Source organism: Conger conger, chromosome 15 (assembly GCF_963514075.1).
Source record: "Conger conger chromosome 15, fConCon1.1, whole genome shotgun sequence".
Lineage (NCBI taxonomy): Eukaryota > Metazoa > Chordata > Actinopteri > Anguilliformes > Congridae > Conger > Conger conger.
Genome location: NC_083774.1, coordinates 21,369,640 through 21,394,655, shown reverse-complemented (window position 1 = coordinate 21,394,655; position 25,016 = coordinate 21,369,640). Strand labels below are relative to the sequence as shown.

Here is a 25,016-nt window from a genome sequence, read left to right as displayed (position 1 = left end):
AAATCTGACAAAGTGACCAAGTCACATCTGCATATTCAGACCTCCTGGTGGTGCAATGCATTACCAGCAGTGGTCAGGTCAGCAGTGCAGACAGGACTGTACCACATCTTGGCTTCATTAATTGATTATGACTGACAGTATACATGATTGTGTTTCTAATGTAATACTTCTCGTTGCAATGGGGCAGGTTACAGAGTGCTTTTTCCCCACGGTTCTCAATGTTGGTAGAGCGGTAACGCCAGCCGACGACGTACTGTAAGCGGTTACCTGTTGATTTCCCTTCGGCTTGCCGGAGACGTTCATCTTAACCCGGGGCCGAGCTCTCCTCGTAGTGATACTGGACGGTGGACGCCTTCGTCAGGCTGGGTCATGTCCATCAAAAGGAAAAATCCAGAACATAGATGCTACCACGACGCAGCGCGACTGTGGAGATGAATATAACTTCGCAGAAACGCGCACAATTAGAATGCCGTAATGAAAACGAGATGGAATTTCCTCCACCTGCAATCAATGAACCGCGAATGTTTTTGGGGAGCAGGAAAGCTAAACCTAAATTTGGCAAGGACTGCAATAGGTAACTTACCGAACAGAGATTATTGGGTTAGCCCTTTTGAACTTTTTTTTTAAAGCTCATTCGTGCATTAACAGTAGGTTACGGCAGTTAGTGGACCTTTTATCCACAGATGAAGCTGAGACCACTCGAATTATAGTAAATGGTAAATGGTTTGCATTTATATAGCACCTTTATCCAAAGCACTGTACAATTGATGCTTCTCATTCACCCATTCATACACTCACACACCAACGGCTCCGACTGCCAGACAACTGCTCTTACTGCCTGAGCCATGTCGCCCCCAAAAAGTTCACAAGGTAAAATTGAACTCAGTAAAGGTAAAACAGTCCCACAAGAAACGGTATTTATCATAGCTAAAAGAGTGTAGATGAAACCTAATGTGGGATTAAGTTTTGAAAACTGTTATGAAATAGAGTGATGAAAGAATTGAGACAGGCGAAGGCAACATTATTTATTGACCTGATCAATGAAGCAAAAATGAATAGCTGACAAATTTTGGATGAGTTAAACAAGGTTTTGGAAAAAGGACACTAAAAATAAACAGGAATTGTCAATTACAGGATCAATGAAAACAAACAGAATGTAAATATGTTCAAATTATGTCCTGGATCTGGCAAAGGATATTGATTCATGATCAAAAGTAATTGCACCAAGTAACTTATCATTTTGCTGTTTTTCATATTACAGAAGTATCATACAGTGTAATAATACATTCTGGGCCAGATGAAAAGTTTCCTCTCTACCCAAGCAGTTTGGATTTCGGAAATATCATTCGACTGAAACTTCAAACCGCTTTTTATTTTATTTTTACCAAATCAAGGCTAGATTTGATCAAGTTGGTGTAGGAGGTGCAGTCCTCCTCGATTTCAAGAAGGCATTTGACACAGATCAAAATAAACATTTAGATTTTCTATTAACACACTGTCATGGATGGATGGAATCTTATTTAATCACAAGGAAGTACAGTAAATTGGTGAAAAGACCTCTTCTTTTATTCTCTACTGGTGTTCTGCAGGGATCCATTTTAGGACCATTGATTTATTTGCATGCTAAGACTAAAGAACAAGCTGTTACTAAACTACATCTTCAAATGGAGTGTGTGAATGGCTCAATCACACTGCACATCATCACTGCACAATGATTTTCTCTTCTTTATCATTTTGCATAATCAGTTGGTCCCAGGAAGGAGTGACTACACTCAAACCCTTCTATACCATTTATAAACAAATATTGAAATCTCTGGATAAAAAGACTAAATTACTGTACCATTATCAAAAAATATAATTTGTTTACCTTTGATAATTTATTTTATATTTATATTTTATTTAGATGTGTGGGCAATGTACGGAATTATTCATGGTCTTGTACATCATGCACATCGTGAATAATGATCTCAAGTCCACTAGGTCCACTCTGGCTTAAGACCACACAATGGTCTCACCAATATTTTCTTTATCTCAAACTGTAGGCACAGTCAGCTGAGAACTGCTCTCCAATACCAGTAATTTAAGTAAAAATTTACATTTTCAAAAGGGGGATGAAAATAAATACCCTGATTCACCTGCAAACCAAAGGTGAAGTGTTTCGTACCAACCATCAAAATATTGCACCTTCATAAAACAATTCAGTTATAGTCAGGCATCAACTTTTCCTTTTGTGTTAGGAGAACACAGAACTGAAAATGATTTCCTCCATATAACTCTGTCTATGCATAACGCATGTTTGTCCCATTTGTAGTTTCATTTGCAGCAAAGCTACAGTATAACTACTGAATATGAAGGAAATACCCAGGCGAGTTTAGTAAATGCAACTCAGTTCACAAAATACTAATTCAATGATTGTTTTACTTGTTAAATTTAATGTGATTCATGAAAACATCTACTTTAATATCTAATATCCCTGAGGTATCCTGCTACATGTTACAATCACTTTATTAAAGACAATCTGTGTTGGCAAATTAAAAATAGGTTACACAAGGCAGTAGTTTCTCAGAATAATGTACAACAGAAAAGGTAACTATATTACAAGAAGTCACAGCTTAATGGTCTTTGACTCTATGGAACTGTAAATCTGCTGGGTCATTGGTACATAGCACTTCTCTTTCTCATCCAGAAAGTAGAGGGGGTCAAACACAGCAGATGGGCTGAACCCCTCTCCCACCAATTTAACTTTCATCTGCTTGAAGGTCCCAGTAATCTCCAAGAAATCCTATTGGGGGAAGACACAAAACACAATTAAGCAGAGTCCAAGTATAATTGCTAGAAGACTTTTTGTTGTCCACATTAAGGATACATTTCCAACTACACCGCTTCCACATAAACGCTGAGGGAGAGGCGTTACCTGGATCCTCAGGAAACGCGGCCAGGCGTAAGCAGGCAGGTAGCTGCTGACCTGGCTGAAGACGCCAACGGGATCAAACTCTGCTCCTGCTTTTAATGTGATAGCTGCCATTCCGATCCTCCCCTCGAGGCCTTGGGAGAATCATCAAATAGAAACATATTCCTGTGACATTGTCCTTCAACTTAATGATGAAACAGAAGAGTGAAATAAAGTAAAACTCATACAAGAATACGGACACAGGAAAATGTATCATGACATGCCTATGCTATGCTATGCAATGCATTAGAGAAACACATATGTGTAGACCAAGTATTTAATTAAAGGCACACCACAAAAGTAGACACAAAAATCCATGGACTATATCTACAGTACAACATGGAAAATGGCCATAGTTCAAATTTGATTAAATACAAAAGAATAGGAAATGCAACATGCAGCTGTTGGGCCCTTGAGCAAGGCCCACAACCCCGCATTGCTCCTGGATTGGCCCTGCTTAGTCTAATTAACTGTAAATCGTTTTGGATAAATGCGTCAGCAAAATAACAAAATATATATTACGATCTCATGATTTACAGCAATGGTTACAACAGTGCCACATTATGTTAGAAGCAGATATCCATGTTATAAAGAATGACTATTCCAAATTATGCAAGGACTTTTAATTAGCTCTAAGACAATGTATGCTGTGGCAAATTTGATTAGTTGACGGACCGACAGATGAAATTGGCAAAGTAATAAATGTTGAAAATGTGGACACCTGGTCATTGAAACAATACTACTCGTGTAAAGTGAAGAATATGAAAACCACTAAAATCTGTTTCTGGGTAGAATTATGGAATATTTACTAGCCTTCCACAACTAAAATGAATCAAGAGATAGGTTAGAATGAAAACCAGCATACAGGGGATACTCCAGAACCAGGGTTGAGAACCACCAATTCATAGAACAGATCCTATTCTGTAAACATGTTTAGTATTGATGTATTAATATTTGGATTCTGTGGTATGGACATTTCTTGCTAAATTGACACATAAGATACTGTAGTATCATATACATCCACCAAACCACAACCTGAACAAACTATACAAATAGAGTTTTTGGAAATGGCACTTGTGTCTGACCTGGTACTTTGACGCCATACACGTTTGCCTCCTGGATACAGTCAGCCATAGCTAGGACATCAGACACTTCAGTGGTTGCCACGTTCTCTCCTTTCCACCTGCAAGATGCAATAAGGCACAGCTCTTCAAAAAAACAGGGAAGTACATTTTTGTAATAAGGATATTGCAATCACTTTCAAATCACATTTTTTCAAATAAAGTGTGAAAAAATGCTAAAATTCTGACAATGTGCACTTCAACTATTTGATGGGTCTTTGTCCCAAACATTATGCAGGGAACTGTATATGGATTACATTGTTGCTATAATTACATATCATACTCCGACAGTGAAACCCCTGTTGAGAGGTTGTTTGGGTGCCAGATAGGGTACCTGAAGGTGTCGCCGACACGGTCCTGAAAGTAGATGAAGTTTTGGTGGTCGATCCTCAGCAGGTCTCCAGTGTTGAAGTACAGATCTCCTTTCTGAAAGACATCCCGTAGCCTCTTCTTCTCCGTCTGCTGGTCATTTCCCGCATACCCAACAAAAGGAGCGATCTTTGTTATCCTTGAAACCAAAAGTCCCGTCTCCCCTTAAAAAAGAAATATGGAAAAAAAAAAAAAAACCTGTTTATAATTTCTGAGTAAGTACTGTATAGCTCAGGGCCGCGTTTCACGGTAACGGTGTCTCTTAGCGTTTTAAAAAGATGCGAAAGGTATAGCTTACTAAAGTTGTTTACTTTTCGAAGTGTGTTTCCCGAACTATCCCTTAGGAGGTTGCTTAAGGGATAGCTCCTATGTGCTACGGATCCACAATCGATTATTCACTCCATGCAGCGACTGCTTGACTGCGTTATGAGAAAGTAGTGTTCTTTATAAATAAAAGTATTTCACTGCAGGAAAATATTGCATTTATCATGACTGGTGGGAACTTAAAGAATTAAAAACTTGCATACTGAATTATCCAACCGGATATATAATTTTCACTAAATGGGTATGTACCTCGTCCTGCTATGCCAAACATGGTATGTCATGTGTTATTTACATTATTGTAATATCTTTCTCATGGTGCCTTAAATGACTTTGCAATCAGGGTTGATTTACCAGAAGCACCATTACCTGACTGGTGTAATTCAGTATTTTCTCTTGATTGGCTGACATTTTCAATGAAAGCGCACAAACAACGTACGAAACATGAAAACATACGCTATGGAGGAAAAAGCGAAACAAAGAAAGAAGCGGTCCCACAGCTTCACAGCAAACGAAATGGAGATATTATTAGAGGACCTGGCACTGAATAAAGAAACATTATTGTCCAGTTTTAGGACTACGGTGCTCAACAAAACAAAGAAAGAACTATAGTTAAAGGTACAATAGGTAATTTTGGACTTCTAACTGTCAAGAGAGGAATAGCAGCAACAAACACCTTCAAACCACAACACTGTTTATCCCTCCCCCTTCTCTGTAAACAGGCTGACGTTGAATCGCCATTGGCTGTGGCAATTAGAACCAATTTTCAACCAATGAGCTTGAATTATTGTACAGCTATATGATGTTTTGGTACAGAGTGTCGGGCCGTCAACTGAATATACATACTGCTTAACAGATTGAGATGCAACTAGGAGCAACAGCTGATTTTCACTTGCGGAGTGAGCTAACAACATTGAAGGTATCGCTAAGAGTGGTCCAGACCAACCTTACGAAAGTATCACTTAGAGAAGGTTCACTTAGCTAAGACCGTTTTGGGAAGCACGCTGAAACGTTAATGTACAGCAGGGGTCTCCAATCTTATCCAGAAAGGGCCGGTGTGTGTGCAGGTTGTTGTTTTAGCACAGGACTAAGACAGCTGATTCTACTCATCTAGGTCTTGATTAAAGACCACGATTAGTTCATTAGTATAATCAGGTGTGTTACTGCTGGGTTAAAACAAAAACCTGCACCCACGCCGGCCCTTTTAGGATAAGATTGGAGACCCCTGATGTACAGCTTAAGGCACAGCTTAAGGTATAACTTACGAACGACGTAGCATTAAGAAAGCTTCGGGAAACACAGCCCAGATCTTTAGGTGAAGTCAAAGATGGCCTGTACTAAACTGGGGTTCATGAAAATTTGACCAACCTTTCTCAGCTTCAATGCACAGCCCCCTCTGGTCCCTCACTGGCTCCTCCCTCTCTGCATCGTATTTAATCAGTGCGTAGGGGAAGATTTTCTGCAGCACACAAATAAGATCAGATTTACCTTATGCAAGTTTGTTCCTACTGGAGTATCCCCTGTATGCAACTTAAGTCAAATAAAATATATTTTACAAGTTGGAGTAGTGTGGTGTTTTAACACTTTATGCCAGGTATGTTCTCTATTCAGTGGCATAAAGAGCAGGTTGTTAGCTGTTATTGTAAACCCGCTGGATTCAAGAACCATAGTTTTCAGCAGGTTGCCACTTGCTCGATAAGCCTTACCCTGTGGAAGTAGTTGACACGTCCGATGGCACCGATCTTTCTGGTGTAATTCACGAATCCCACATTTCCCTCGGTAGCGGCATAGAACTCTCGGACTTGAATGTCGCCAAATCTGTTCAGGAACTCCTTCCACACCTCAGCACGGACACCATTGCCAATAGCCAGTCTCACTTTGTGATCTCTGTCATTATCTCTCTGTTGAAAGGACACAAATACGTAAATGTGTCTGTTTTCAGCATGACCTGGGCAAGCTCTCTTGCAGTATGAGTAGGGTGGTTAATGTTGACTCATGGGTGAACGCACTGAAGTACATAGTACATAATTCTTCACCTGCAGTGCTCCCTGTGTGCCTGCAGGGGGCAGAGATCATGCAAGGGCATATTATTACTGGCATTTTGGCAGACGCTCTTATCCAGAGCGACGTACAGTTGATTAGACTAAGCAGGAGACAATCCTCCCCTGGAGCAATGCAGGGTTAAGGGCCTTGCTCAAGGGCCCAATGGCCCAACGGCTGTGCGGATCTTATTGTGGCTATACCGGGATTAGAACCACCGACCTTGTGTGTCCCAGTCATTTACCTTAACCACTACGCTACAGGCCGCCCCTGTAGTACAATTCTACAAAAAAAAGACTATGGGAGACAAAGATTCTTATATTTTTACATTTAAGCAACATTTGGGTTTTATGTTTTTGTATTATTAGTATTTTTTATTTCTTTTTTTAATTCAGCCATTTTTGTTTTTTGGGATTTTATTATTCTTCACCATAGAAATACTCGCCAGCCATCCACTACAGTGGTCTTCCTCAGTCTACCAGGTCTTTTGACGTTATTGAGTTCACCTGTTGTTTTTCTTGTTAATAATAAACCAAATTGTTGACTTGGGCACGCCCAGCGTTTTTGAAATGTTCCTGATAGATTGATTTTAATTTTGAGCCTCATGACAGCCAGCTTAATTTGCATTGACAGTGCAGTCTTCCTCATGTTGTCACACCCCAACAGCAATCTCCAAAGGCAATTGTAAAGTCTACAATCAACACTAGAGATCAGCTCTCTTCTGCATTCACCAACTACACAAATTAATACACATCTGTGAAGCCAATTCAATAAGTACCTGTAGTACCAATGGGGGGACCATGTACAAAAGTTGCTGTCATTTCTAAACCGTTCATCTGACATGGATGAAAATACCCAGTGTATCCAAAGCTCAAAGTGCAAGAGTACAGAACCAAAATAAAAGAAAATGTCTCACTGTATATTCACAACATGCCCGATATTGCTGGTCAAAGTTCCTCCCAGTCACTTTAATATGCAACAAGCTGTTCAGCCATGTGGTTTATTTTTGTTGAGAAGTTGAGAATTAGACATTTTTAGAATACTGCCAATACTTTAATAGCAGTTCAGAACAGTGTGCTGAAATCAGTCACACTGCCACAACTCTGATCTTGTTAACTTTTTGAACCTGTGTGTTCTTATCTGTAGAGGTAATATCAGCTCAGATCAAATGTCAATCCACCAAGTTCAAATTCCAAATCAACCACATGGCTGAAGGACTCATCACAAGTTACCGGGTAGCAATTTTAGCAGCAATTTCAGACCTGTAATTACATAGAGTCCAATTGTTTTTGTGCACCCAAGCTCTTCTCTGGATGCATAATATATCATACATGACATATTCAAAGGGGAAGATCTAGATTGGTGACCTAAGTCACATAAGAATCACTCTTAGCCTGTGCTCTGAGGAAGACACTTGCCTTGGGGGTATTGCACAAATACCGCAGCACCTCTCCAATGTACTGGATCACTGTGACCTTGTGCTTCCTGCAGTCTTCCCAAAACTGGGAGGCTGAAAATTTCCGTCGTAAAATGATGGTTGACCCTGATGTGAAATAAACAATTGTTATTTGTTTTATGTATTTAAAGTTAATATATCTTTATTACAATATAAAAGTGCAACTGGTTAAAGGGTTTACACCTGCATAATCTTCCACAAGAAATAGGGAAGAGCAATAGCCAGACTGGCTTCAGTAACTTTCAAGGCTTAAAACACTTCTAATCAGCAATCCTTCAGATACCACTGCTGTCTAATCTGTACACAAATGGAATGAACTTTCCCCCACTTGGAAGAAAAAATCCCCCTTTCTCTCTCAAAAATGTGCAGGGCCATGTTTTGCATTTCCTTTTTTCCCTATCGCCTCCTGTTGTGGAGATTTTACTCATAAGTAACACCCGTAAATGCACAAAGAGCTCATTCATTAGCATTCAACAGAGGAGGCGGAGATAGATGAAACACAGGGGAAAGAGCACCCGGCCTGTAAACATTACAGGCTTAATCTGCCCTCAGAAGCAACAGGTTTAAGAACATAATTACAATTACAGTTGGCCCAGTATGTATATGTATTCCTTCCTCTGAAGGTGAGAGCTTCACAGGGGAACATGTATATGATCCAGCCGAGTATAAACACCAGCTTTGGAATAGCTCAGAAAAGGCACAAAACCCATATAAAGGAGGGAAAGTGGCTCAGTCAGGAAAAGCGTGCACCATGAGCATCGGCTTAGCTCTATGGCAGACACATTACAGGATTGGGCCTTGACTGCGTCATTTGCTGAACGCAACTGCATCAGCTGCCAGGCCACCCTGTTCCCTTCACAGGTCAAACTGCTGAAGAGTGCAGAGTTGTTGACTTGGTTAGCACTCTGATGGGAGATCTCCAGGGAAATGAAAGATAAAGTCAGGATGTTGACAGAGTTGGGCGACAGGGAATAGGGTGGGTTCATGTCAGGCGGGACATGGGGTTATCACTGCACAGCCACCCCCTATCTGCTCTCTGTATATCCACAGGTTACCAATCGTCATGAGTGATAAGCCACACCTCTCCTCTGATCAGTGCTACCACTGTCCTGTAGTACTGTGTGGACTGTACTGGGCAAGGTAGCCACTAATTCATGACTACATTATTACATTACACTAATGGCATTTGGCAGACGCTCTTTGCCAGAGCGACATACAGTTGATTAGACTAAGCAGGAGACAATCCTCCCCTGGAGCAATGCAGGGTTAAGGGCCTTGCTCAAGGGCCCAACGGCTATGCGGACCTTATTGTGGCTACACCGGGGATCGAACCACCTACCTTACATGTCCCAGTCATGTACCTTAACCACTACGCTACAGGCCTACAGGCTGCCCCCGACTATGTGCGTCAGGGGAGTGCATATGCCTCGGCTGCAATGATCTCTGAATGGACAGGGGGCGTCTTACACTGCTAACAAGAGAGCCAAGTAAAATGAGTGATTCATGAGTGAGAAATAGGGAAAAATAAAAAAGAAGGCAAATTATACATCATTTCTCCTGCTGTGACTGTACTGTTAGCTCATTTCCTACACGGCCTGCAGTGAATAACATTGTCCTTTCTTTGGCACATCTTCACACTTCCATTGAGGACAACATGGCAGGAAACCAGAGAACTTCACTTCACCCGTTTCAACGCAGCCAATGAATCCGATGATGAAGCCGGCAGCGTGGTACAGAGGGAGGTTGATGTAGAAGACGTCATCTGGAGTCACCCCATTGGATGCCAGCACCGCCATGGAAACCAGGAGACGTTCCTGATTGATTAAAGCCGCTTTGGGCAGCCCTGTACCAGCAGGGAGAGACAGTGGTATTTCAGGACTGTGGTGGTGAGTTCAGTTGTTAGTGTGCCTGTTGTATGTGTAACTCTTCTTTGAGTTTTTTTAGATCATGCCCTTTCTGTCACTCAAAGTTGTCATCATAGCAAAACACCATTGCTGCTGTTGTAACAAGATTAATACTTCTGAGTTAAATGTAAACTTAAGTTTGTTGTCAATTTTTTTTCAGCAATCTGTAACTATGCTCAAATGCAGCAGCGCAAATATTTTCACACTCACTGTCTTATTTGAAAAATATATTTTTTTCCCATTATAATGAGAAAATATCTCAATATAATGAGAACAGCTGGAAATTCCCAAAATAATAACTCCACTTCAAGAGGGTCAGACTGCTTCTTTCTTCTGTACAGCCCCAAATATTTTACAATTCTTTGTAAATGCATACTTATCAAACACCATACAATACAAAACTAAATCATGCACACAAGCCATCACTGAACAAATTATGTATATCATTTTCGATAGGCTAATTGGTTTTCGTTATTAGATAAGAAAGCATATTTTTCACATTTTACTGAGATCTTTTATCATTATAAGCACATACAGTGCAGTCTGTACAATGTGCATTTGGACAGTTGGTACAATTTATTTTATTTTGGCTCCATAGGCTCCATAGCTTGCCCAGATTGTATTCGAAATGAAACAATAAATGTGAGGTAAAAATACAGACTGTATTTGTATCACTGTATGCGAGGGTATTTAGTTACATCCATACCGGGTGATGCATGTAGAATCACATCTATATTTGTATCACTGCATGTGAGGGTATTTAATTACATCCGTACCGGGTGATGCATGTAGGAATCCCATCCCCACAACACCCCCCCCCCCCCCCCCCCCCTTTCAGGGGACCAAAAGTATTTGGACAGTTGGCCTCTCAGCTGCTTCTGAATAATCAGGTGTCTTCAATCGCATCCTTGTAAATGTAAATACCCACAAAGGGGACAATCTACACTGTAACCTCACATTAATTGTTTAATTTCAAATCCAAGGGGCTGGACTACAGAGCCAAAACAGAAATTGTACCAACTGTCTAAATAAATACAGACTATTACATTACATCTCATTATAGATATTCAGCAGACGTACAACAAAGTGCATAGCCATAACCAGGGACAAGTGCACTGAAAGACCCTAGAGGGAAGTACATTGTCAGAATACAACAAAGATAAAGACTTGGGCCTTGTATATTTAATCTGATATCAAGGATTATATATATAAAACTGTTTTAGGAAACACAAAGCTGTTTGAAAGTTTCTTGTTATAACAAGATACTAAGACAAAAATATTTTTTCACTGTGGCACCAATGTGCTGCCGTATTTCATTCTAAAAACAACTTGGCTCAGGAGGTAAGAGCTGTCATTTGGCAGTCAGAGGGTTGCCGGTTCGATCCCGGCCTGAACAAGACATCTAACCCCAATTGCTCCTGATGAGCTGGTCGGTGCCTGGCATGAAAGCCAATCGCAGCAGGTGTGTATGGGTGAATGAGAAGCATCAATAGTACAGTGCTATATAAAAAAATGCCTACCATTTACCAAAAGGATTCAAAGGCGAACATTATCATCAACAAAGTGGCAATTGCTATGGGTGTTCTGCCAATTGTTAATATAAATGATAAAGAGAAAGTTGATACAGTCCAGAACTGGCAACAGACCTTCCCTATTTGAACTAATGAAACAGTAACTCCTCACAGTATCAACTGAATAGACTGTTTCTGGAAAAAAAACTTAAGTAGTGTTGTGAGGTACAGAGGGAGGTTTTGTCATACAGTTGTGCTGTAGTACCTGTTGTGCCGGAGGTGTAGATGTAGACCGCAGGGCTTTTGGAGGTCAGGTGCGCCCTCCGTGATGGTGATATTGGTCTGTCCTCAGCCTCCTCTGCCTTGTCCACGAGGCTCTCCATGCCCTGCGAGCTGCACTCCTTCGACATTATGAAGACGGACACACCCAGCTCATGCAGGGAGGGCAACACATCCTCTACTGCACCTTGCAGCTCTGAGGAAACAAACAGAGACAATGCTAATGCAATGTTTTAAGAATCAATTTCTGGTGAACAACTCGGTTAACTGTTTGAACGTTTAACCGTTCACACCCCTACTGTCCGGCAGTACAAATGACAGGTTGGCAGGGATCGAAGCCAGTAGGCATTTCAGAGTCTTAATTAAGGGACAGATATTTACTGACAGATATTTTGGCCCGAATCATAAATTCAGGCACTTCACCTCTGAAAATACCTCAGCCGATTTGAGAAGGTGCACAGTATGGGGTACTGCCAGCTGCTGCTGCCTTTCACTTTGCAGGCCAGGATCTAAGCTGCACAGCCACTGCGCAGGATGGCACAGCAAATTAATATTGAGCTGGCAAATAGATTTACAACTGGGTGATTGCAAACGCAATACGGTTGTAAGTAGTTACATTGTTCAACATTACACTGGCAATGCCCCACATTGGATATAAACCTGCAGTCTCTGTCGGTTGTAACGTGTCGCACTTTCGGCTGTTTTTTTAATCTGGCCAGAAGAGACTGCGTTTTTAAATTGATTGTTACTATTAGCCTACATCAATTAACCAATAGTGGATCATTTTAAAAGAAGGAACCTCCCACGCACGATTTGCAATCGCTACCCTTCCAAAATCTGACAACTTTCTAGAGCATTTCGCCTCGATAAGGCCGTTTTAAAAAAGATTTTTTATAAACAATAGTTAAATAAATAGAAAACACCAGAAGAATAGGCTGTGGACTATCTTTGCAGTGCATTGTTTATAGATGAACCGTATGGGGGGTGAGAAAGATAGGCTACTACTACTAGGCTATTTAACTTCTCAAATAAATATCATAACACTTTGCCTTCCAAGTAGCTAACTGGTTGGGATAACCACCTAATCACAAAATAGGCTAACTTTCAGAGCTATCGCTATTCCTCGCACATTGCGACGAGGAAAACGGCGGCAAAGTGACATACCTGTAGCTGCAATTAGCAGTTTTGCTCCACAACAACCAAAACAGTGTAGAAGAGACTTCGACTTAATATTGTTGTTGAGCAGAGCCACAGGGCAGCCAAGTTTAGCCAACGCAAGCCAGGTAAAAATAAAAGCAGGTTCATTTCCCATGTAAAGCGCCACCGTGTCCCCTTCTTTTAATTCGGTGTACTTCTGTAAAGCATTGGCGATTTTGTTGCTAGTTTTGTCTGCATCTCGGTAAGAAAACGATTTGTCCTCAAACACGATGAAAGGTCTATCTGGATGATTCGAAGTTTGCTCAAAAAATCTATCCATAACAAGGAATAACGGTTTTCTCCTTCTACGCTTCCCAAATTTGACCAAAATCCTTACTAGCTTCATCAGATAAGACAGATCATCCCAAAAGTAAGGACAGAACATTTTCAGGACCAGTGGGGAAACAGCCACACTGGCTAAAACTAAAGAGAGAATGTACATCTCCATAAGCAAATGTCAGCGACAAAATGCAAGATACACTTAACGCAACGCACGAAGCATTTCCACTAGACTAAGTATGTCGAATGCCTCTCGACCTCTCGACACAGCAGCTTAAACAGCCTCTTGCTCTGAAGGCGGAGCGTTGGGGTCTACGGTCATTGTAACCTACTCTCAAGTGTTGAATTCCAGAGATGGATAACCCAGAGGGGCAACGCGCTGGGTTTTTTGTTCCGCGCGAACAATAATAGGCTATTATAGCCTATGCAATGATTATATTTTCTCCCTTCTTGCAAAAGTGAGCTTTTTTCTGGTAGATTATATGGGTCATATATATAACTGAATATTAATTTATAGGCGGTAAATATATTCGGAATAATATTCTATAGACTCAATTGTATGAGTGTGCAGGCTACGATGCTGCCAGGGATTTTGGGCCCCACCACCCCAGGACAACCCATCTCCACGTCATTTCAGCTCAATTGTTTTGAGCTGGCATGTGCTCAGATAGGGCCTTGAGACTTGAGCCCCTGCCCTTTTGTCCTCAGAGTGAAAAAGTGCAATTTTTTGGCTGGTGTTAATTGTATTTTATTTTTTTCTTGATTTGTTATTTAAATTCTATCAAATATAAAGAGAGAAATGTACCTTATCACCTAATCAACTACACCTTATCAACTAAAGTTACCCCCCCCCTTCCAAATGGTTTTGTCTCAATCAATCAATCTTCCTACATTCCGAATACAACTTGTCATGAAAAGCACCGCATCCCCAGCCCCTGTTCGGTGACGGTGAATGATGTCACTCAGGCTAGCACTGTTTTAATTATGAAACTACGATTAAACAACACGTACTTTTTATGTTGTATATGCGTTAAAAAAAACTATAAAGTAGGACTTGCCAGTTGCCACCTTCAGGCTCTAATTTCGTCATTACTAGCCTCGGTACTCGCGAGCAAGCAAGCTAGTCTAATTATCATTAAAACAACGTTATCTCAGTCATGTACAACTTACGAATATGCAATTAATTTCTGAAGCAGTAGTTACGTTTTTCAAAATACTTCTCACCTCCCTGAGCCTGGATCCGTTTTTCAGGCATATACATAGATGTATGCATACGGTATGTGTTTAAAGGTACAATCGGCTAGGTAATTTCGGACTACCGACGGTCAAGAGAGGAATTGCAACAACAGACAACCTCAAACCACAACACTTTATGCTTCCCATAGTCTGAATATAACGCGTAATATAAATCGTTATTACACAGTTCAGTGTTCTCGTGTACTGTTTTGGAAAGCTGACAGTGGCAAACGCAACAGAGCCTGCTGTCTTTTCTAGTAAGAAAATGTTCGTCGAACAGGTGACTTTATGAGATCTTGACTTTGGTGTGCTGCACAACAATATTTATAGTTTTCACTTTAGCTAACCAGCTATATTGTATGCAAACGAGTTATTTGGCTACGTAACTAGCTGGCTATATAACTAAGACATGATAGTCTACCACAAACGATGCATCTGCAACTTACAGTTTGAGAGAAATAAAGGTTTAGCTAAACACGGATGATTGAACACGTAAAGAGACAAAATTGCTTATCTTGTTAGAAAACAATACCAGTTCACTTTAACAAGCAAATTAGCGATTACTAGTTAGCTTCCCGAATGTACAAATATCCATCTGAAGCACAACGTTTGTGCAATCTCTACTATGTTCGTATTGCCAATATTTTATCGTAAGTGGATAGGCTATTTGTAAATTCTTCACGCTAACTAAAGCTAATTTGCTTGTTGCTACCGATAACTGGTATTGTTTTATAACTAGATATGTAGTCTTGGCTTGGATAATAAGCAATAGTATAGAGTTTCTGCAAGTGATTGCTTGTCTCGAGTGCAATTTGGGCAGCTACACGAACATCAGCTGTGGCAGTTAGAACCAATTTTCAACCAATGAGATTGAACAGCTGTAGAATGTTTTGATACAGTGACCGTCCGACGAATGTACACTTTGAAACCCGAATTTAAGGACTATAAACACAGGCAGAGGGTGAGTCAACATGTCAGTGAGCCTTTTTTAATGATAGGAAGGGATTTACAATGGTCTTGTAACAATGTTTTAACACAAACATCTTACCTATTGTGCCACTGTCAGGCAGGGCCCTGGAGTTGTCAATTGGAAAAACAATGAAATAGTTCATGCTGTTACATTATATTAAGACGCATATATTAAGATATATAGCACGGTCTCCAGTGTCTCATCATTCTCCCACCGTCTTTACCTACACTCACACAACCCGAGGAACAGACGTATGTTTTTTACAACCGGACTACGCCCCCTTAGTACTCGACCATGATTGGCCAGTCACAGGCTACTGGGTCTGTGAGTGCGTATTCTCACATAATTGTTCATAAATTTAAAGTTCCATAGTTGCCTTGTGCTGCATCTGCTACGCAATGGAACAGGGCAGTAAGGCGCACAAACATAGGCCGGTACAACCCCCCCCCCCCCACAAAAAAACAAACAAACAAAAAACCGTTGGTATATGCAGGGAAGTATTTTTTTGTAGTTTTGCACTGAACTCCAAGACATTGGATTTGAAATTAAAGAATGAATACACGGTCGAATTACACACTGTCAGCTTTAATTTGCGTCCATATCAGGTGATGCAGAATTATATCACCTGATATGGATGCAAAAAATAATTACAGTCCTTTTTTAGTCCCCCCTATCTTACAGGAACAAAAAGTGATTGTGTGTCTTTGTGCTGTTTTAATTACATTACATTTATGGCATTTAGCACACGCTCTTATCCAGAGCGACGTACAGTTGATTAGACTAAGCAGGAGACAATCCTCCCCTGGAGCAATTCCCTCTATCTCGACTTCAATACTGCTCTATAGCTCCACTCCCCTGTTCTATCCCTAAATTGCATGCCTTGATTCAGCGAAATGTTCGCACCTGCTTAATTCTGTGCAATTGTTGCACCTTGCTAGTTCGTCATATCCTGCTTTTTCGAGTCCCGAGCCCTTTTACTCCTTTACTCCTGTTCTAGCCTCCTTGTTCCTGAGCCCTTGCCCTTGTGGCATTCTCTCTTGTTGATTTTTGTTTCCTGTATTCTTGTTTATGACCCCTGCCTGCTTCTCTGGACCCTTCTCTGTTTTTTTGTGGATCTCTGTGCCTTATTTGGACTGACCTACCATGGGTAGTTTAGAGTTTCCAATTACCCTACTATATGCCTTTGCACTGTGGGAGGAATCCAGAGTACAATTCAAACCTCCTGCTATTAAAACCTGCCATTTTTCTACACCCCTGTGTCTGCAGAGTTTTAAGTCTAACATATTTGTCGGTGCCTTGCTCTCTCTTTATCTGACCACAAAATCTCAACGTCAAATGCATTAATTGTTGGGATTTTTACTGCCCACTATTGGAAGAATGGATGAAATCAATGCAGAATATTATTCACCAGGGTGAAGTGAGTAGCACTGTTGCCTCAAAGCAAGAAGGTCCTGGGTTTGAATTGTACTCTGGATTCCTCCCACAGTGCAAAGGCACATAGTAGGGTAGGGTAATTGGAAACTCTAAACTACCCATGGTATATGTCAATAAGTCAATGGTGTGTGCGCAGTGATGGATTGGCGACCTGTACGAGGTGTATTCCTGCCTCTCATCCAGTGCATGCAGGGACAGGCTCCAGCCCTTGAAGCGACCCTGTCCAGGAATAAGTGGGTTAGATAACTGATGGATGGATATTCTTCACGATAGTATAATCGAAGAGTGTGCGTGTAATGTAGCATGTAATCACAGTAACCAAGCTGCCTACTTCCTTTCTAAAGAGCATTGAGTGAAGATCCATTGTCACATTCATTCACATGACAACACACTCCAGTGTCTTTATTTACATTTATCATTTTTACATCCTTATTGGACATGAACTAAGAAACTCCTCTCTGAAAGCAGAGAGATACATAGCAGCGCCATATGATTCCCTGTGAAAGCATTATTATTGCTAACTGCATACTGATAAAAATGTAGGGGCGGATTTGTTGAAGGAGGGGGTAACCAGTTGCTGAGTTGCAGAGTTGTAATCACTAACCAGTTGCAGTGTTTTTATTGGTAACCAGTGGCTGAGACTCAGTTCAAAACTTGGACCTATATTATGACTAAAAACACTAAATATTAACTAATTTGCTCTTTGCCACAAATTAGGCCACAGGATTGAAGCCTACCATTAACAAATAAGCTAAGGGTCAAATTGTATTCAAAAACGGATTGATTGAATCCTTTAGATAGATTTTTTCTATGGAAACAGATTTTCTGTTGGGTATGTGTATCTGTGTGTCCATATGAAATAGATATAGTTACTGTGCTATCACAACCTTTATTTGTGATTGCCGGCTGGCATATCCAATCAGTGGACTCATCCTTGAGTGGTGAGTGGTTGGCTATATTGCTGTTGGTTGGAATCAAATCCTCTCTCTCAGCATTACTGCTGCCTGTAGACTCAAGAGGTGACTCTTAAGTTTCCCAAAGCATTGCCCAAGGAGAGCGAGTTTCAAATGGCAGGGTTTACCTTTCTCAGACAAGTCTTATTTCTGCCTTTCACTTTGTCTCCACCTGCTGGGTAATTTGCCATACTGTCCCATGACAAAAAAGCGCAGAAGGCCTAATCAAAGAATGCAGCTATGCTTCCATCCAGAATTTTGGAAGCAATGGGCTAAGAAGGAAGTGTGCTGGATGGGTTCTGACTTTAATAACAGTTTACAAAATCCATATGTATTACATGATAATTGCTGATGTCATAAATAGGTATAGGTTACTTCATCCATATTTGGGTAAAGGAAGCAGCAAGGAGCCTATGATGTGGTATCCCTACATGTTACATTATTACATTATTGGCATTTGGCAGATGCTCTTATCCAGAGCAACGTACAGTTTATTAGACTAAGCAGGAGACAAGCCTCTCCTGGAGCAATGCAGCGTTAAGGGCCTTGCTCAAGGGCCCAACGGCAGTGCGTATCTTATTGTGGCTACACCGGGATTAGAACCACCGACCTTGTGTGTCCCAGTCGTGTACCTTAACCACTACTTTACAGGCCGCCCCATGTAATGTAATGTGGCATTCCTGCCCACACAACACATTTATACAATGTTGAGGAACATGCTGTTTGGAGTCTCATTTGTTTGTGAGATAATATCACAAAGTTGTCATTCCCCAGACAGTCTTGGAACATATGTATTGTTCAAGTGCTGTCAAAGCCACAGGAAAACTTCTCGGGCATGTTGCATACACACATACATGTAAAACCCCTGATGGTTATCATTTAGCCATAAAAATACAGAGGATAACATGTATGTAATGAATGTTCTGAATGTAAGACAGACCCTAACTGTCTTATATTCAGAACATTCCAGGAATGTTCCAGGAATCAAAAATTGTTTGCTGGGATAGTATTGACAATGGATGAACTGCTGGCAATACTGATAAGTTATTCAGATACTGAAGTTCACTTGAACTGACATGTCATGATAGCTCTGCTATAATAGTGGCTTCCTGCTGCCCCTAGTGGCATGGGGCTGGTGTCTCATGTTTCTTTAACGGTTCAATCGGTAGGAATTTTTGTGTTCAAACATTGTTACAAGACCATTGTAAATCCCTTCCCCCTTGTAAATCATTGAAAAAGGCTCACTGACATGTTGACTCACCCTCTGCCTGTGTTTATAATCCTTAAATTCAGGTTTCAAAACATACAGTTGACAGCCCGGCACTCTGTACCATAACAAATGCATTACTGTACAATAAGTTCATTGCTCATTGGTTCGAATTGCCAGAGCCAATGGCGTTTCAACGTCATTTACAGAGAAGGGGGAGGGATAAACAGTGTTGTGGTTTGAAGCTGTTTGTTGCTGCTATTCCTCTCTTGACAGTTAGAAGTCCAAAATGACCTTTTGTACCTTTAAGGATTGGTGGCACCTGTGGGGACCCCTATTATGAAGACCTCTGTGGTGGCTGAGCAGGGAGCTCTCTCTATAGCCACCATCACACTGCCCATAGTGCTTGTTTTGGTCCTGTTTCAATCTCTTTTTATAAACATATTCCCTGTTTTATGTGTTTTTAGCATGTGCCCCCCTCGTTTAGAGGATGTTATAATTCATTTGAATGAATGCGTGGTTCTCCCAGTGGAATAATAGTAAGTTCAGCTCTTGGACTGCAGTGAAACGAAGAAGAAAAATACTGGAGGAAAGGGGGAGAATGTCACAAAACAAAACCAAAAAAATTCAACACAGCCCCCAGGATTAGGCTCAGTTAGACATAACTCACTAGACAATATTTGCTTTAATCAGTACATTCAGCAGAACACTTCCCCAAGGTTTTAGTTTTAAATATCTCATGTTTGCTCATGTTAAATCCTGTGCATTATCTGGATTTGACACCTGATGCAGATGCCACCCCCTTAACCCCACATTTAGATAGAAAATATGTTTGAATTCAGTTTAACAGAGCACGAAGATGTGATATCTTAAAGTTAGTGATAGAATCGTTTAATTAACAGAGACTGTAGTATGTCATGTATTCCAAAGGTAACGGTGTATTGAAAATGTGTAATTTCAGACAGTTGGAGAGTGTCAACTTTGTACTGCTTTGGAGAAATTGGAATTCATGCACATTTGAAGCTTTTGGCAGAGTTTCTGTGTTTGATTCTTTGGTATGTTGATGGCAGGTAGCCAAGACCTGGGATTCAACCTCAACCATGTGATTACCAGGCAGGCACTCTATCCGGCTATATAACCAGAGAGATATTGAAGGAATTGAAGTTTTGTGAGTATATGTAATTTTCGTGGCTGCCTATGGCATGGCCCATATGAACTGGGAAACTGGGTTCACACTAATTGAAGGTGAGAACAATTTTCATATTTTTTGCCTGTCAAGGTGAAAAGAATAGCATTGTTGCCTTGTTGCACATGTTATGTTTACATTTACATTTTTGTCGTTTGGCAGACGCTTTCAATCCAAAGCGACTTACAAGTGCATAGGTTCGTCCACAAGTTAAAGCATCACATCCATAACTAGTAAAATACACATTAAGTGTTGTTCTAAACATATAGTCATCATAAGTGCAAATTATTATTATTATTATTTTTTGGGGTTAGACAAGAGGGATAGGAATATCAGAAAGGGGGGCGGGGGAAATCAGGAGGGAGGACTAAGGTACAGTTTGAAAAGGTGTGTTTTTAGTCTGCGTCAAAATAGGGGGAGGGATTCTGCTGTTCTGACAGTGGTAGGCAAGTGATTCCACCACTGAGGAACCAGAACGGAAAACAGTGCAGCTCGACCGCCAGGTGCTCGTAGAAAGGGAACCATAAGGCGACCAGAGCTGGCAGACCGGAGTGGTCTAGCTGGGGAGTAGGGAGTGATTAAGGATTGTATGTAAGGTGGGGCAGTCCCCTTAGCAGCCTGAAATGCCAACACTAGGGCCTTGAATCGGATGCGTGTTTTTTGATACTTCAGCTGTAGTCCGATGCAAAGACAATCTTGGGATTTAGCCTACATTTCAGTTTGGCGCAAGTTGCCCCTATGATTTTGGGATAAGTTGTCACATTTGACAACCTGCCCCAGTATAAACAGACATGTTTGGTGACCTGCCCTAAAACCACTGTTGCATTGTGTAATTAGCTGAAAATATTAGTAAATGTAATTCAACTTCACTGATCATCATTTGTGCATTGATATATCATCCTGTGTAGTTTATAGCAGCCCACGTAACCAAAGGCTCCACAAAACAGGCTATATCTTGGCTGATTGAGTCTGACTATCAGGTTTATAAAGCGTGCGTGCGTGCATGTGTCCATGTAGACATGTGTCCGGACATACTACATCATACAGTATCATGACTGTGGTGTGTGGTTATGACTGGTTGTGAGGCAGCATCAGGGGAAGGGTAGTAGACAGGGAGGGGTGTAATACGCATGTAATTAATTTATAATTACAATGAGGAAATGTGTTTTTGTTGGAAGAAAGGAAGTTAGATGGTTAGAAGTTACAAAAGAAGGACAGAGAATGGCAGAGCACTACCTGATATAATGTTCATGTCAGTGAGGCTAGTGAAGTTACAGCAGAAAACAATCAGGAGTACAGGAAAGAATTTTAACACCAACTGCCAAACTCACTGCAAAAGAGACTGAAAGTGAGAGAGCCATGCCAACAACATCAATGTAAAGCCAAGGCAGGTACCAGTTAGAGATGCAACTTGTAGCGAACATTATCAGGTCAGGTGTTATTTATCTGGTTTGTCTCCAAGAGGGGTCCAAAGACTTGGTTATCAGTTAATCAGCTACAGTTCTCAATATGGTACAGTTCTTACTGCCTTCTGAAAATGGCACCCAACTCTGTCACTGAGGAAATCAGAGGCAACTAACTAATGCTACAACCTACCCCACATAGTGTGACAACAAACATGCCCCAATGGGGTAAGTTGTAAAGTAAGATCTAAAGAATACACATATGTGCCTGCGACATTCTTTCATTTGATATGAAAAATAAGTGATTGTGATCAGGGAATTTAAGAGAGAGTAAAAGGTGTGAGAACATGCCCCGGTCTCCCGAGGCCTAAACTGTACATTGTGTCTCAAAAAAGTTGAACCCTTGGGAATTATATGGAAGCGTAGTTAGACAACAATCTGGTACCTAAATGGCTAAATGGCTTGCTGCTTAACCACCAGCAGGCTATATTGCTGTCTTTCCATAAACCTGAAATTATATCAACGTAACCGTACCATGAGCAATGTGCACTCAAAATAAAGGACCATTTATTAATTCACTGTTTTATTTTGTTTGATATATGGATGTCAGATTGCATGTAGTCTACGGATGTCAGCTTCCCTTTTTACTTCGATTGCATGAACAAAAATTGTATTTTACTGCCTCTTGGGAATTATACAAATGCTATCTCGAAAACATGTTTCCCAAACATGAGCTAAAAGGCTGGCTACTACTGTATTTTGGATATAGCCTATATTGCAATTGCCTAAACAGGCCTTAATGTTTTCAGCTGATGCATTTGACTTCATATTTACACACCTCAACAAAATAAATTATTTTTTGCCGGATGCCAGTTTTTTTGGTGTAGAAACCAATAATTCTGGTAAAGCAGTCACAAATGCAATCATGCACGATATATCATTATCGACATTATTCCACTTTTGTGTCACGTTTTAATAATCGCATCCGAGTGATAATGTTTTCGTCATCATTACGGAAACGAATAATGTCACCTGATAATGCCGCAGATCTTTTTAAAAGTTGCCTCTCAAAGTCCGTTCCGCCCGCGAGCGCGCACGCTGCAACTGATTCGCTCGCTTGAGCTCATTTGCATTGACGTCAGTAAAGGCTGGAGGTCAATCCTTGCGGGTACTCTTATTGGATCTGCGGCTGTCAAGCAGTGCTGAAGAATTGGAAGGGCAAACGCTGGAAAGGCAGAGAAAGACTAACAGAAAACAGCATTATGTGGCTCATTTCTGCCTTTACGTTTGAACATAAAAAGGAAAAGGCTTCTTTTTTGCTAACTGAAACTTAAGAACGGAGGGCTGTGAGTGGATTTATACGATTTCATTCTCCAGAGGAGGTACCGCAGACAAATTGACAGCCTTTACATCTTTTTTTTAAAGAGGAAAAAAACTGGGCCTTTGAAACACTAATCCGTTTTAAACGAATTTCGTATTGTTACACTTTGTCACCGAACTAATAATGGTCTGGATTGTGGTTTTGCGACAAGAAGCATATTTTCCATAGGCTAATTGTATTTACATTTTGGCTTGTTGGAATGTTTGATCGGACTAAGCGCGTTTCGTTGTATGCAGAGAGTCTTCATATGAAAGCGGTTGTCGAGAGGAATAGGCTACTATGCTTTGTAAATCTTTTAGCCTGTTGATGATGTACGAGTGTGAAGTGGATCAAACTGTAAAGAGAACAGGTTTGTATCCTGTGTTTTAAATTCGCGTCCACCAGCTCGTTAAATTGCAAAGATACCACAGGGAAGGTCGGATATAATTTACAGTGGTGAAAACAGAAGCAACATACTTTGGCCAATGGATAAAAACAACTGTATGAATTGAGGGGGTGATTTATATCAGAGAGAAGAAAATACAAAAATTGCACCTTCAATATGATGCAGTAAGACAACGTCGAGACGAGCCTGTGGAAGAGGTCATTGGCGTATGGAATTAAATAATCAGAGTGAGAGTACTTCTGAATTAATGCTTTTGCTAGAGGAGCGCGCGTTTGCGAAAATTAAAAATAAATTACTTCATGTGAAAGTCAGAAAGGAAATCTATTTCCTGGTTGGGGGGCTGGGGGGGAAGGAAGATATATTATTCATGGTCTCTGTGAGGGAACCAAGAGAGAGAGTGCGTTTTGCCTTAAAATTTAAAGAAAGGAGTAAGAGTGAAACGTAGGTGATTAACTGAACCGCAACAACAACAACAACAATAAAAAAGCAAAAACGCCGAAGGAAAGCACTTTGAAAGAAATTTGTGAAAGTGGCGTTGAAGCATGGGCTGCGCGTCGAGTATTAACATCTCGGACAGGGTGGTCTATCACAGAGGGAAAGACTCCGAGGATTCACATTCACCCCAGCAGACCAACGCCACTCTTCAGTCTCAGCATCAGGGGAATCCAGCCCTTGGAATACCCGCGAAACCTTCCGACAACAAGGTGAGGACTGCCCCTCTCTCCTCTCCCCATCAATGACAATGTGTGTGAGTGTGTGTATCAGCAAGAGGAAGACCCATTTCTCCCGAAACATCCTTAACTTAAAATGATGTACACATGGTAATTGTTTTGCTGTACCGCTAGGTACATTTTTAAGACCAGCGTTTTTCAATTTTATGCCACTTTCAGTCTTTTTCTTTTTTTTTTTCATCTACCTTACACCAACAACACTTAACATTTCACTTGGATTTTAATATTGATGGATGATTGTCATGTTATGTCTGCACCACCCATGTTATTTCACCTCACATTGCCCATGTGGGACATTACTGACCAACACGTCTTTCCCACTTTCTCAATGTATTGTGGGAAGTGGTATTCTTAAAGTTTTCTAGATATCTGTTGCAGCACACCCAGGAACAATGGACCTCAAATGGGCCAATATTTGTGGGGCTCAAAGTTCCAAAAAGGACAACTCGACAGCAATGCTTTTTTCCAAATATAATGGCACAGTTAGTCATCATTCACATAACTGGTGTGAGGTAAATGGGTTTGATGAGGTCCTTGAAGTATATTTGACTCGGAACATAACTGGTGGTAGTTTGGCACTGATTATGAACAGTGTTCAATAAATACACATTGTTTGCATGAAGCAAAAGTATCTTTTTGGCCAAAATTAAGGCCATCTAGTGGTCTTGTTTGTTTTGGTAATAGTTTTATTAGCTAATAAACA

General features: G+C 40.8%; 2 protein-coding genes across 3 annotated transcripts in view; one reads left to right on the top strand and one right to left on the bottom strand.

The window, feature by feature from the left end:
* Positions 1–1,011: 1,011 nt before the first annotated feature.
* Positions 1,012–13,753, bottom strand: LOC133111426 (long-chain fatty acid transport protein 2-like). The gene is made up of 10 exons (XM_061221775.1): positions 13,116–13,753; positions 11,938–12,147; positions 9,942–10,100; positions 8,220–8,344; positions 6,468–6,662; positions 6,130–6,220; positions 4,406–4,604; positions 4,036–4,133; positions 2,915–3,045; positions 1,012–2,782 (listed from the first exon to the last, which is right to left on the bottom strand). The coding sequence occupies exons 1-10, from the start codon at positions 13,594–13,596 to the stop codon at positions 2,606–2,608; spliced, it is 1,866 nt and encodes a 621-aa protein (XP_061077759.1). The 5' UTR covers positions 13,597–13,753; the 3' UTR covers positions 1,012–2,605.
* A 9,229-nt stretch (positions 13,754–22,982) lies between these two features.
* LOC133110987 (high affinity cAMP-specific and IBMX-insensitive 3',5'-cyclic phosphodiesterase 8A-like) overlaps positions 22,983–25,016 on the top strand; it is a 34,843-nt gene continuing 32,809 nt past the window's right edge. Inside the window, exon 1 of one of the 2 annotated variants that reach the window (XM_061221116.1) lies at positions 22,983–24,286. In XM_061221116.1, the coding sequence (XP_061077100.1) occupies positions 24,125–24,286 (162 nt within the window). In that variant the 5' untranslated portion in view covers positions 22,983–24,124. The remainder of the gene's footprint in view (positions 24,287–25,016) is intronic. The other variant, XM_061221115.1, reaches the window with a different exon arrangement.

Coding starts and splice junctions, on each gene's coding strand:
- LOC133111426 (XM_061221775.1), bottom strand. CDS start 13,596: ATGGAGATGTACATTCTCTCTTTAGTTTTAGCCAGTGTGGCTGTTTCC. Junction 8,345..9,941: donor CATTGGCTGCGTTGAAACGG/GTGAAGTGAAGT, acceptor ATTTCACATCAG/GGTCAACCATCATTTTACGA. Junction 4,134..4,405: donor CGTGTCGGCGACACCTTCAG/GTACCCTATCTG, acceptor TGCATCTTGCAG/GTGGAAAGGAGAGAACGTGG.